General features: G+C 44.5%; 1 protein-coding gene across 7 annotated transcripts in view; it reads right to left on the reverse strand.

The window, feature by feature from the left end:
* Positions 1-15,022, reverse strand: part of LOC124260464 (sodium/hydrogen exchanger 9-like) — a 68,925-nt gene that overhangs the window by 49,735 nt on the left and 4,168 nt on the right. For 5 of the 7 annotated variants that reach the window (XM_046694788.1, XM_046694791.1, XM_046694792.1 and 2 more), the window contains exons 2-14: positions 14,770-15,014; positions 12,962-13,039; positions 11,936-12,012; positions 11,134-11,231; positions 9,533-9,638; positions 9,011-9,149; positions 8,167-8,272; positions 6,120-6,208; positions 4,942-5,061; positions 2,710-2,821; positions 2,333-2,486; positions 1,518-1,578; positions 158-247 (exon numbers count right to left, since the gene is read on the reverse strand). In XM_046694788.1, coding sequence (XP_046550744.1) covers positions 158-247; positions 1,518-1,578; positions 2,333-2,486; positions 2,710-2,821; positions 4,942-5,061; positions 6,120-6,208; positions 8,167-8,272; positions 9,011-9,149; positions 9,533-9,638; positions 11,134-11,231; positions 11,936-12,012; positions 12,962-13,039; positions 14,770-15,014 — 1,475 coding nt within the window. The remainder of the gene's footprint in view (positions 1-157; positions 248-1,517; positions 1,579-2,332; positions 2,487-2,709; positions 2,822-4,941; positions 5,062-6,119; positions 6,209-8,166; positions 8,273-9,010; positions 9,150-9,532; positions 9,639-11,133; positions 11,232-11,935; positions 12,013-12,961; positions 13,040-14,769; positions 15,015-15,022) is intronic. The other 2 variants (XM_046694794.1, XM_046694790.1) reach the window with 1 other exon arrangement.

Genomic DNA, 15,022 nt, shown 5'->3' on the forward strand with positions numbered 1-15,022 from the left:
AAGGGACGTATTTCATGATCCAATTGTTTACTCCATGAAATTAAACTGAACTAAGGGAAACAACTCTCAGAAAAGATTTTGAGCAAGAAATATCACACTATCTAGGACACATGAAAACCAAGCAGGGATGCACAGGTTTTGGGGGGAAATAACCAACCGGCCAGTTTGCCGTGGTGGCATGGGGCATGGGAGGCTGGTCATCGGAGGGACTGTTCATTGTGCTGTATTGACGCTGGTTCTGCATAGCCTAGACACACAGACAGACATAGGGAGTAACCATTGCACTGTTTGCATTATGTCAAGACTATCTTGACAGAGTGTATTCATATTATAAAAAAGAGTTGGGAAAAAACATCAACTTTGATAAGTACATTTCATTTCTTAGACACATAATCATTCTTAATGTTTTCCAAGATAATATAGGCATGAACAAATGATAACAACCATAGATTTATTGTAGATTTAGCAAGAGAAGTAAAAGATGTATTACTATTAAAGTTACAGAAATTACAACTTTCTTCTTACATTGTATATTTAGAAGAAATAGTTAAGTGAAGTCAAGCAAATATAAAGAAAGAAAACTCTTGAACAAGAAACAAAAAGTTGAATCATCTTCAATTTCAATCATATCAGAATAATATTGCAGCACCTGTAATAAAACTCAAAGGAAAATGAAAAACAATAAACAAGAGTATAATCTCACACAGAAAAATACCAATACATGTCAATAATGTCAATAATTAGTTGGTTAGTCAAATCAAGCTTCAAGTTGTTAAACGAATTAGCAGTATATTTAAGAAATGAAAGTAATTTAGAGAACACCATTTAAAAAAGTTAATGCAAACAAACAGTTCATATTTTTAATTTACAGAGTGATGTTTAAGCATTGTTTCAGCAATATTCCAGTCAATGGTAATGAGCTTCAGACAATGTACTGACTGACTGAGTTTAGTTTTACGCCGCTTTTAGCAATATTCCAGCAATATCACGGCGGGGAACACCAGAAATGGGCTTAACACATTGTGCCCATGTGGGGAATCGAACCCAGGTCTTCGGCGTGACGAGCCAACGCTTGAACCACTAGGCTACCCCACCGCCCCTTCAGACAATGTAGCTATTTGGAGAATTGAAACTGGGTGTTCGGCTGGACAAGCCGACACTCGCAACACTGGGTTCCCCACAGTGTGACAAGATTATGATACATACACCCCAGTATTAGTATTACCAGAGCTTAGGATTAATTCAGACAGACTTTCTTCACACATTATCTCAAATAATAACATACCCTTACAAATTAAAGTTCAAAATAAAGAAAAAGATAAGACTATATCTCTCCAACATTAAAAGAAACGAGCAGATTAGTGGAATTTGTTTTAGAAGATATCTCCTCAATATACAAAGCACATTGTTGTGACTAATGAAAAGTGTAGGCCGATATGCCTTCAGGTTAGAAAGTTAGTGCATCAGTAATGTGAGTATATACTGTAGGAAGGTAAGTAAGGTAAGTAAGAACTTACACTCCTCACTGCATTGGAGGGAGGCATCTGCTGCATTTCCATCTCTTCATCCACACCCACCCTGGAGGAAAGGTCACGGTCACACAAATAAAGGTAACAACGTCAATGCAGTCACAGTATATCATCATCTATCCATGTCACTGAGGTCAAGGTCACATGAAATACACAGGTAATTTTGTTTTTGAGGTCAAGGGGAAATCAGATTCGAAGGTCATTCTAACACTAAGGTCAGGATGACATCAAATTCAAAGGTCACATTATGAGACAGAGGTCAAGGTCAAAACTAAAAAGTTAAATCATATTGGAAGTTAATGTGATATAATTGGGCTCAGTAAAACCAATATATAGGCCAACAGAGTAAACAACAACTTGCCTGGCAGGTTCAGTGAGTGAGTATGGTTTAACGCCACTTTTGCAATATTCCAGCAATATCACGATAGGGGACACCAGAAATGGGCTTCACACATTGTGCCCATGTGGGGAAAGCCTCCCCCACCACTCCACTGGCAGGTTCACGAAAATGCCCTCAATAAACATTAATATATTAATAAGCCCTGTTTTATTGGCATTTTCTCAATAATAATATGGCCAATTACATAGCACTTAACTTCATGCTACACAGACATTGTGTAAAAAGTAATAAACATATGACATATCCCACCAGGTACCCATATTCTGCTGGGTGAACAGATGAAGTTTTGAACAAATTCAATTGCCCAAGAATCCAGTCAAGGGCATTAGTTGAAGGTTCATTTAGTACATTTCATGATGTGATACAGCTGCAGACTTACAACCGGAGAGCTATGAAGTCTCACCTTATTTTGAGCCACTGCAACATGGGAGTAGTGAGGCCTCCACACAGGACTACAGTTGCCAGGACGATGATCATCGTCGCTGACACGATGTACTGCCGTGGCAATGTTGACGTGTTCCTTATAGCCAGGGCAAAGGCGATGGCGCCTCGTAAACCTATAGACAGATATATCACTAAATTACATGGGATCTTGAAGCAGATATTATAAGTTGTTCAGTGGTCAGGAGGGGGACATGGGTTGATGTACCCTCGATGTTTGTTTATGTTCCCTGAGCCCGACATTTATGTGTGAGGTAAATTATATCACTATATTACTCATAATTTTGAGGCAGATATATCAGACAGCAGATATAGTTCCTATGTAAAGTGGGTACATACCTGAAAACATCATCATGTGCTGGAAGTTCCAGCCGATCTTGTTGGTTCTCCCCAGGTTCAGCAAGAAGGACAATGGGTAGATATTCAAAAATCTACCAATGATTATAGCAAGCTGGAGGATTGTTAAGGAAACTATCTGATCATGTTTCACCATAAACCAAACCACGACCTTCTACCTCCAAACACCACAGCCTTCAACCTCCAGCCACAACACAGCCTTCAACCACCACCCACAACACAGCCTTCAACCACCAGCCACAACACAGCCTTCAACCTCCACCCACAACACAGCCTTCAACCACTACCCACAACACAGCCTTCAACAACCACCCACAACACAGCCTTCAACATCCAGCCACAACACAGCCTTCAACCTCCACCCACAACACAGCCTTCAACCACAAGCCACAACACAGCCTTCAACCACCACCCACAACAAGCCTTCAGCCTCCAGCAGCCTTCAACCACCACCCACAACACAGCCTTCAACCCCCCAGCCACACACAGCCTTCAACCACCAGCCACAACACAGCCTTCAACCTCCAGCCACAACACAGCCTTCAACATCCAGCCACAGCCACAGTTGGTTCTCAAGCTTCCACAAGCCACAACACACACAGCTTCAACCATCCAGCCACCACAACACAGCCTTCAACCACCACACAACACAGCCTTCAACCTCCAGCCACAACACAGCCTTCAACCTCCAGCTACAACACAGCCTTTCAACCACCACAGCCACAACACAGCCTTCAGCCAACCACCACCCACAACACAGCCTTCAACCACCACCCACAACACAGCCTTCAACCACAAGCCACAACACAGCCTTCTCCAGCCACAACACAGCCTTCAAACAACCAGCCAGCCACAACACAGCCTTCAACCTCCAGCCACAACACAGCCTTCAACCACCAGCCACAAACACAGCCCTTCAACCACCAGCCACAACACACCTCACCAGCACAGCCTTCAACCTCCAGCCACAACACAGCCTTCAACCTCCAGCCACAACACAGCCTTCAACCTTACCCACAACACAGCCTTCAACCTCCAGCCACAACACAGCCTTCAACCTCCACCCAGAACACAGCCTCTTCAACCACCACAACACAGCCTTCAACCCTCCAGCCACACCACAGCCTTTCAACCTCCAGCCACACCACAGCCTTCAACCACCACCCACAACACAGCCTTCAACCCACCCACAACACACAGCCTTCAACCTCCAGCCACAACACAGCCTTCAACCTCCAGCCACACACAGCCTTCAACCACCACCCACAACACAGCCTTCAACCTCCAGCCACAACACAGCCTTCAACCTCCAGCCACACACACAGCCTTCAACCTCCAGCCACACACTTCAACAGCCACAACACAGCTTTCAACCTCCAGCCACAACACAGCCTTCTTCACACCACAGCCTTCAACCACACAGCCTTCAACCTCCAGCTACAACACAGCCTTCAACCTCCAGCCACACCACAGCCTTCAACCACCACCCACAACACAGCCTTCAACCTCCAGCCACACCACAGCCTTCAACCACCACCCACAACACAGCCTTCAACCTCCAGCCACAACACAGCCTTCAACCACTACCCACAACACAGCCTTCAACCACCACCCACAACACAGCCTTCAACCTCCACCAACAACACAGCCTTCAACCACCACCCACAACACAGCCTTCAACCTCCACCCACAACACAGCCTTCAACCTCCAGCCACAACTCAGCCTCCACAGTCTTCAGCCTCCAAACATCACAGCCTTCAACCTCCAGCCACACCACAGCCTTCAACCTCTAGCCACAACACAGCCTTCAACCTCCAGCCACACCACAGCCTTCAACCTCCACAGTCTTTAGCCTCCAAACATCACAGCCTTCAACCTCCAGCCACAACACAGCCTTCAACCTCCACAGTCTTCAGCCTCCAAACATCACAGTCTTCAGCCTCCAAACATCACAGCCTTCAACCTCCAGCCACACCACAGCCTTCAACCTCTAGCTACACCACAACCTTCAATCTCCAAACACCACAACCTTCAACCTCCAGCCACAACACAACCTTCAACCACTACCCACAACACAGCCTTCAACCTCCTATCACAACGGCCTTGTACCTCCAACCACCACAGCCTTCAACCTCCAAACACCACAACCTTCAACCTCCAAACACCACAACCTTCAACCTCCAAACATCACATATACAAAAGATAAAGGATACAAATGAAGCGAATATGAATCCAGCATCCCAGCGAATTCTGCTCTCTTGAAAAGTGAAGACGGACACTCCGATGTACAGAAACACAAAGTTCTCTGACAGGAAGTTTGTCAGCTCAAACAACTGTGAACAAAAAACACATCATCAGCGACCCTGGAGGAATTTTCCTTTGGTATTTGAATCTGGAAACACCTACATCTTCAACTTTACTTCTCAGGGTTATGAAAATGCCACATTTAACTTAAAACATTGCATCATAACGTGTTATGATGAACCACTTACATATTTACTTTAGTAAGAATGATGTGAAACGAGACAATGCCTTTCATAATGCATTTGCTCAATACATTCCTGTCACAAAATTAGAAAAAGAAGCAAACATTGCCATAATTAAGTTTTGAAAGAAAATGGTTACCCAGTATGTGGATTAGGGCTGCACAATATAACTGGTTTACCGGTATTTACCGGTTCAGACATGAAAACGATATGTATTGCGATACACTGATACCGAAAATCGGTATGTTGATTTGCATTCGGAAAAGTTCGTAACACTCAGAAATCTTCGGATATTTGCTTGTTTCATTTGTGCCAAATATTATTTACATTTTCATTTTATCATGATTAAAAGTTGTTAATCATAGTTGCATAGTGAGTTTGTTGAGTTTTGCTATATAAATCATGCATTAACTCGATTATAAGCAGTTTTTTGTTAAAAAATATTTCATGCAATTATATGTATGCTTTCGCACCGCAATATATCGAAATATGAAAATTCTCTGCAATACGCACCCCAAATGTAGTACACTTGTGTACACTTGAGTAGAGTTTATCCTCATGTTACAAGCTCAGTCCTCACTCCATATCTCACACTGATGCTTCATCACACCAAATGTGAGTGAGCGAGCTTAGTTTTACGCAGCACTCAGCATTATTCCAGCTATATGACAGCGGTCTGTAAATACTAGTAATCAAGTCTGGACCATACAATCCAGTGATCAATGAAATGAGCATCGATCTACACAACTGGGATACGATGACATGTGGCAACCAAGTAAGTGAGCCTGACCACTCAATCCAGTTAGTCGCCTCTCACGACAAGCATGGGTTACTGAAGATCAGTTCTAATCGCGATCTTCATGGGTCCACACTGAATGTGAATCCCTTACACTGATGTTGCATACCTGTTTTGTTCTGTCTTTAGACTCAGCAGAAAGGTTGTTGTAGGTGTAGTGGGCCTGGGTGATTCCACAGAATAACACTGCAACAATACCTGCAACAACAAAACAACACATAGGAAAACAGTCTTGGGGAGTGAGTGAGAGTATGGTTTTATGCCACATTTAGCATTATTCCAGCAATATTACGGTGGGGGACACCAGAAATGGGCTTCACACATTGTACCCATGTGGGGAATCGAACTTGGGTTTTCAACAAGCAAACGCTTAGACCACTAGGCTACCCCACCAACCCGAGTCTGGGGGAAGGGAGTTTTGAGCAAGTGGACAGGATAGATGAAGGGGAGAGGTGTCTTCAACATGTGGACAGGAGATGAAGGGGAGAGGTGTGTTGAACAGGTGGACGGGAGAGATGAAGGGGAGAGGTGTCTTCAACATGTGGATAGGAGATGAAGGGGAGAATTGTCTTGAACAGGTGGACGGGAGAGATAAAGGGGAGAGGTGTGTTGAACAGGTGGACGGGAGAGATGAAGGGGAGAGGTGTCTTGAACAGGTGGACGGGAGAGATGAAGGGGAGAGGTGTGTTGAACAGGTGGACGGGAGAGATGAAGGGGAGAGGTGTGTTGAACAGGTGGACGGAGAGATGAAGGGGAGAGGTGTGTTGAATAGGTGGACGGGAGAGATGAAGGGGAGAGGTGTCTTGAACAGGTGGACGGGAGAGATAAAGGGGAGAGGTGTCTTGAACAGGTGGACGGGAGAGATGAAGGGGAGAGATGTCTTCAACATGTGGACAGGAGATGAAGGGGAGAGGTGTCTTGTCTTGTGGGTGGATATAAGGGAGTCTGGGAGGACATAAGGGAGTGTGGGTGGATATAAGGGAGTCTGAAAGGATATAAGGAAGTGTGGGTGGATATAAGGGAGTGTGGGTGGATATAAGGAAGTGTGGGTGGATATAAGGGAGTCTGGGAGGATAAAAGGGAGTCTGAGAGGATATAAGGGAGTCTGAGAGGATATAAGGAAGTGTGGGTGGATATAAGGGAGTGTGGGTGGATATAAGGGAGTCTGGGGAGGATATAAAAGTCTGGGAGTCTAAGGAGTCTGAGTGGATATAAGGGAGTCTGGGAGTCTAAGGAGTCTGGAGGATATAAAGGAGTCTGGGAGGATATAAGGGAGTCTGAGGGATATAAAGGGAGTCTGGGAGGATATAAGGGAGTCTGAGGGGATATAAGGGAGTCTGGGAGGATATAAGGGAGTCTGAGGATATAAGGGAGTCTGGGAGGATAAAGGAGTCTGAGGTGGATATAAGGGAGTCTGGGAGAGGATATAAAGTCTGGGGTATAAGGGAGGGATATAAGGAGTCTGAGGATAGGGAGTCTGAGTGGATATAAGGGAGTCTGGGTGGATATAAGGGAGTCTGGGTGGATATAAGGAGGGAGGATATAAGGGAGTCTGAGTGGATATAAGGGAGTCTGGGGAGGATATAAGGGAGTCTGAGGTGGATATAAGGGAGTCTGGGAGGATATAAGGAGGAGTGGATATAAGGGAGTCTGAGGAGGATATAAGGGAGTCTGGGAGGATATAAGGGAGTCTGAGTGGATATAAGGGAGTCTGAGTGGATATAAGGGAGTCTGGGAGGATATAAGGGAGTCTGGGAGGATATAAGGGAGTCTGAGTGGATATAAGGAGTCTGGGAGGAGGATATAAGGGAGTCTGAGTGGATATAAGGGAGTCTGGGAGGATATAAGGGAGTCTGGGAGGATATAAGGGAGTCTGGGAGGATATAAGGGAGTCTGAGTGGATATAAGGGAGTCTGGGAGGATATAAGGGAGTCTGGGAGGATATAAGGGAGTCTGGGAGGATATAAGGGAGTCTGAGTGGATATAAGGGAGTCTGGGAGGATATAAGGGAGTCTGGGAGGATATAAGGGAGTCTGGGAGGGAGTCTGGGAGGATATAAGGGAGTCTGGGAGGATATAAGGGGGTCCAGAAGGGTCAAGGGGAGTTGTAAGGGGAAGTGTGGGAAAGGATGTGAAGAAGGGGGGTGTGTGTCCTACCTGTGAGCCCTGCCACCTCAGCTGTCTGGAAGGAGCTGTACGACATGAGGAAGAAGAGCGCCGTCTCCAGCAGCGGGAAGTCACGGATCTTCGTGTACTTTGTGATCTGTATCTGTCAAGGATTTATCCTGTGCCTTTGAGAGAATGTCATAGTTGTGAATGGTGGTGTATGTGGATCTGTACACCATATACTGAAAGCGTTATATCTCGATCACCACTGAGTGAGTGGGATGCTATGACATCAATGTTTCAGTTTCATCACTGCACGTCAGCACGTGGTGATGTTAGTCTTACACGTTTACCATCTAGGGAAAACCCACAGACAAGGGTATGATAGTGACACAGTAAAGACTATGAAAATATTAACAACAAATGACAAACAGTATGCTTCCTGATCATAACCTGAAAATCCTTAGGACAAGTGAAGTTAAAATAAATTACTGTGAATTTGAAAGCAGAAATGAAATTGTAGTGAAATCAAGTGCCAAGGGAAAATCTATCATAATGTTTTTAAGTAGAATATTGAATGTAAGTACACAAATGTCTAAATGAAAGCACTGAAATCACACATTCAATAATCAAACTTCGGACCTTGCTGTGTCAAATGTGTTTAGCAGGTCAAACACTCGCTATCCGTTTTTACTCAAGTGGCTGTAAAGCACTCGTTTGATGACACTGTGGTCTGCCATTTTTCATTGTCTGTTTTACGCTATTTCCGCTTTTCAAATTTGATCCAGCGTTGGGTTTAAGCATGTCCTGAAGTATAAAGTTGTAGAATCGGACAGTTGCCAGGATCAATTTACTTCCCCTTCACAAGTACCAAATAATGGTTCAGCAAGGATACAAGTGCTGTGGCACATCCCATGAGAGATCCAATGGCAAAGGCACCACCAAATATCCCCAGGAAATTGCCAAGAGCTTTAAAAAATGCCTCTGCATTAAACTTTTTCCCTCCTGAGAGTTGTCCATATGTTTCCACAGATCTGAAACATCAAATCATTCAACCATCATAGAATACTTTTAGAATAGTTTAAGATTGGTTGGTGGGTTTGTTGTTAAAATATTCCAGTTATAAACCAGAATCAGAATTGTGGTAATATAGGGTCTAAGGCATATTTTGTTACATATTTATTGAATGCAATTTCCTCTATTATTATTAGCCATAGTATTTGTGTATTATAGGGTCTAAGGCACGTTACATATTTATTGAAAAATAATAGAAACAACTGTGTGTATGAGTAATATAAACACTCAACATGTTTTTTCCCTAAAAATATACAATCAATCAAACATAGCACACAAACAATTCTCATTTCAATTTCTTATCATGAAGCACCAATGTGTTGAGCCTGAAGGAAGTCCTTACCCTGATAAAACTATAGCCACAGCATCGTTGAAGACACTTTCTCCAAACACAATTGCGTACAAATCCACGTCGACATGGAGGTCGTGAAAAAGTGCCAGCACCGTTACTGAAACAGTTCGACAAACCGATCAAACACAGTGTAAACATAGCTGATGTGAACACACAAGTTTGTTATATTCAATATGGTGTCAGCAAATTCCACTTTGGATACAAGTTGCAGTTACCAGAGCACTAACCAATAAATAGTTACCTCTCCACCCGGGTCGCACACCCCCTCTGTCTCAGACCCTTCTGTCACCCCTCAACCCGGTCTCACACCCTCTGGCAGACTAGCACTCACAACCAAGGGTCTCAACACCCTCTGTCAAGACTACCCCTCAACCCGGGTCACACTCCTCACAAGATTACTCCTCAACCCGGGTCTCTGTACTGTCTACCCCCTCAAACCCTGGGTCTCACACCCTTCTGTCAAGACTACCCCTAAACCCAGGTCTCACACTCTTCTGTCAAGACTACCCCTCAACCCGGGTCTCACACCCCTCTGTCAAGACTACCCCTCAACCCAGGTCTCACACCCCTCTGTCAAGACTACCCCTCAACCCGGGTCTCACACCCTTCTGTCAAGACTACCCCTCAACCCAGGTCTCACAGTCCTCTGTCAAGACTACCCCTCAACCCGGGTCTCACACCCCTCTGTCAAGACTACCCCTCAACCCGGGTCACACACCCCTCTGTCAAGACTACCCCTCAACCCGGGTCACACACCCCTCTGTCAAGACTACCCCTCAACCCGGGTCACACACCCCTCTGTCAAGACTACCCCTCAACCCGGGTCTCACAGCCCTCTGTCAAGACTACCCCTCAACCCGGGTCACACACCCCTCTGTCAAGAATACCCCTCAACCCAGGTCACACACCCCTCTGTCAAGACTACCCCTCAACCCGGGTCTCACACCCTCTGTCAAGACTACCCCTCAACCCGGGTCTCACAGCCCTCTGTCAAGACTACCCCTCAACCCGGTCACACACCTTCTGTCAAGACTACTCCCTCAACCCGGGTCACACACCCTCTGTCAAGACTACCCCTCAACCCAGGTCTCACACCCTCTGTCAAGACTACTCCTCAACCCGGGTCTCACACCCCCTCTGTCAAGACTACCCCTCAACCCGGGTCTCACACCCTTCTCAACCCAGGTCACACACCCCTCAACCAAGGTCACTCCTCTGTCAAGACTACCCCTCAACCGGGTCTCAACCCTGTCAAGGTCAACCCCGGGTCTCACACCCCTCTGTCAAGACTACCCCTCAACCCAGGTCTCACTACACCCCCTTCTGTCATGACTACCCCTCAACCCGGGTCACACACCCCTCTGTCAAGACTACCCCTCAACCCGGGTCTCACACCCCTCTGTCAAGACTACCCCTCAACCCGGGTCACACACCCCTCTGTCAAGACTACCCCTCAACCCGGGTCTCACACCCCTCTGTCAAGACTACCCCTCAACCCAGGTCTCACACCCTTCTGTCAAGACTACTCCTCAACCTGGGTCATGGGGCGAGGACCCCACTGTTTAGACTTCACCTGAACCCTGTGGACATACCTGGGTCTGTGGCGGAGATGATGGCTCCAAAGAAGAAGCAGTCATTGAGTGTGAACTCTGTATAGGACATTAGACGCGTCAGCCCAAACATCGTCCCCCTGTAAACACAAACACCCAGTTTACAACCTTCACCAACACAGACTGATCCTCAAATCATTTACAACAAAGACATAAGGGCTGACTATTGAGGGGGAAACAATTATTGCAATAGCGATAGTCTATTGTGACCAACTATTACAATACTATTGCAATAGCTTCAGAGGTACAGATAAGCTCGCGTGTCTGCGTGAAATGCATAAATATTTATGTGAAAACTCAACTCCTATTAAGTCTATTATGCATAAGTATGCTTGAAGTTTTGTAAATACTCAATAAATGTGATCTTACATGCATACACACAAAATGTCAAATCTGAGCTTATGCACGGTGGTTAGATAAAATAACTGAGGTATACTGAGAGGTTCTATTTCAGGACATGAACTTGACAACTTGCAGTCTTTCTTATCGTTTCTCATATTACAGATCAAATATAAATCACAAACACTAACATTAAAACTTTATTAGAGTTGTAAAATTAATGGAAAATGGCAAAATACCCAATTGAGTTTGAGTGAAGTGAGTACAATTTATTTCATTACTCAAAGGATAATTAGGATACCCATGTGAGATGAAGACAAGCTGAAGTACATAACTCAATGACCCAAAAGTTATCTGTAGCTCTGAGCTGTTTTCTCCTTTAATTGTCTCAATTGAAGTCATTTCCTAAATAAATGTATGTGCACCTTGAGATTGGTATACTTACCCTACAGCTAAACAGGATATTGTGGTGCCAATAAAGGCAAACATTATGATGGCCCCAAGATTCTTGAAGAAATGACGCTGAAAGACAAAACAACACAAATGCATTCGCCAACAATCATACACGTCAACTTATCGGCTATCAATGCTCATTTCATTTCAACTTGAATATGATTAATAAACAGTTGCTCATTAATGATTTCTTTTCCGTACATATTATTCCACCATTGACTGAAAGTAACATATGTTATATTTGGGATTACACTTTCTTAGTAAAGTACAAATTCTAGTACTTTTGTTGGGTAGAGTCCCATCCCGGATTCGAACCCACACCCTCAGAGTCAGGCACCTAATCGCCAGAATGAATGGGACTCAACCCAACAAAAGTACTAGAATCTGTACTTTACTAAGAAAGTGTAATCCCAAATATAACATATGTACCATTTGACCACTTTCTAAATGGCACTGTGTAATCATTGATTGAAAGGATTTTCAGTCAAGTACTTTTCCAGTTCACTGCGAGTAGTGGTATTTAATTACAGTTGGGGCAGTGGGGTAGCCTAGTGGTTAAAGCATCCACTCATCATGCTGAAGTCCCGGGTTCGATTCCCCACATGGGTACAATGTGTGAAGCCCATTTCTGGTGTCCCCTGCTGTGATTTTGCTGAAATATTGCTAAAAGCAACATAAAACTACTAATACAAGACAAATCTTATGGATAACAACTTCTTGATGTATTTTACACAACGTTTCCAGCTAGTTGTGTAAAATAAATCAAGAAGTTATTATCCATAAGATTTGTCTAGTATTACTACACCAACTTCTAAATGCCTTTGAAGAATTTCAACATAAAACTAAACGCACTCACTCACTCTGCATCTCAAACAATTGGCACCCACTTGGATAAATTAATTTTGTGAGGAATGAAGTGTCAACTCAACTTCTGGTTGCTTTTCAACAGTTAGGAAAGGATTAGCAACAGTTTTAATAATGATCATCATCCCCACAGAGCCAGATGGACAATACTCACTCGCTTCATACTGTACCCAGCCTCAAATATAATCAGAGGCAGCATCACATTGAAGAACAGCTCAGGTTCAAATGTCACCTGTAGAAAGAATACATGTTAAATAAGTATCTCAAACAGTGAAATAACTTGATCTATTCAGAGAAAGAAATTTGTTCATCTGGCTAGCTATTCTCGAAACGTTTGTAGCCCTACAAACTTCTTAAGCCCAATCTTAACACATTGGCTACGATCAAAGTTAAGAATTCTTAGGGCTTCGAACGTTTTGAGAATAAGGGCCGAGCTCATGTTTAACTCGACTCAATTCATATACAATCAAGCCCTCACTTCCCTATGATCCTTCACAGAAACCCAAGAACAAAGCAAGATAAAGACTCTTTTTACCAATAGGGGTGACTATTGAGGGGGAAACAACTATAACGATAGTCTATTGAGACCAACTAATGCAATACTAATGCAATAGTTTTTACTCTCCTTGAATTGGCTCATATGAAGTCATTTCCCAAATGAATGTATAATTTACATGAAATAAAAACAATTTGAAGTAGTTTCAGTCTGTTTTAATAACTGACAAGAAACTTGAAACCCAGATCAAGTAAACAGTTAAAACAATCTCAATGAAGCTGTATTTTGCAAGTCAATTACTAAACTATCAATAGTCACACATAATATCGATGCATCAATAGTTTTTTTGTTTCTACCACTGATTAATTGCTATTGGAGACTCAACAATTGCAGTCCATCGATAGTTGGATGAATTGTTATAGCCCTAGTTACCAAAGGGCCTAGAAAAACCATGTGGGAACACTTTACAATATTTACATGTGCATCGCAACACTGACAGACAGACAGACAGACAGACAACCCACTCACAGCTCTCTACAGGGACTTACTGGGCCCTATTCTGCCCTGTACACCTCAAGCTCACATCAACACAACCCTGACAACCCACTCACAGCTCTCTACAGGGACTTACTGGGACCTATTCTGCCCTGTACAGCTCAAGCTCACATCAATACAACCCTGACAGGCCACTCACAGCTCTCTCTCTACAGGGACTTACTGGGACCTATTCTGCCCTGTACACCTCAAGCTCACATCAATACAACCCTGACAGGCCACTCACAGCTCTCTACAGGGACTTACTGGGACCTATTCTGCCCTGTACACCTCAAGCTCACATCAATACAACCCTGACAGGCCACTCACAGCTCTCTACAGGGACTTACTGGGACCTATTCTGCCCTGTACACCTCAAGCTCACATCAATACAACCCTGACAGGCCACTCACAGCTCTCTACAGGGACTTGTACACTGGGACCTATTCTGCCCTGACAACCCCACTCACACCTCAAGCCCTCACATCAACACAACCCTGACAACCCACTCACAGCTCTCTACAGGGACTTACTGGGCCCTATTCTGCCCTGTACACCTCAAGCTCACATCAACACAACCCTGACAACCCACTCACAGCTCTCTACAGGGACTTACTGGGACCTATTCTGCCCTGTACACCTCAAGCTCACATCAATACAACCCTGACAACCCACTCACAGCTCTCTACAGGGACTTACTGGGCCCTATTCTGCCCTGTACACCTCAAGCTCACATCAACACAACCCTGACAGGCCACTCACAGCTCTCTACAGGGCCATACTGGGCCCTATTCTGCCCTGTACAGCTCAAGCTCACATCAATACAACCCTGACAGACAACCCACTCACAGCTCTCTACAAGGACTTACTGGGACCTATTCTGCCCTGTACAGCTCAAGCTCACATCAATACAACCCTGAAAGGCCACTCACAGCTTTCTCCAGCATGGGTTCAGGTTTGGCGGATCCATCGCTGGTCAGGTTATACTTGAATGTCTGATTGTCGGTGGAGTTCTTGCTGTCCGGGAGGCTGATGTACAATGTAGGAGGGGCGTTCCCGGAGTAGAACGTACTGTTGGTGTTGTTTGACAGCACGGCCCACACTTTGGAATCATCGGGGGTAACTGAGGGTGTGGGCGTGGCATAGATGAACTTGATGATCACGCCAACAATCAGTCCTGTAACC

Source organism: Haliotis rubra, unplaced genomic scaffold, assembly GCF_003918875.1.
Source record: "Haliotis rubra isolate DU_JTF1 unplaced genomic scaffold, ASM391887v1 Scf764, whole genome shotgun sequence".
Lineage (NCBI taxonomy): Eukaryota > Metazoa > Mollusca > Gastropoda > Lepetellida > Haliotidae > Haliotis > Haliotis rubra.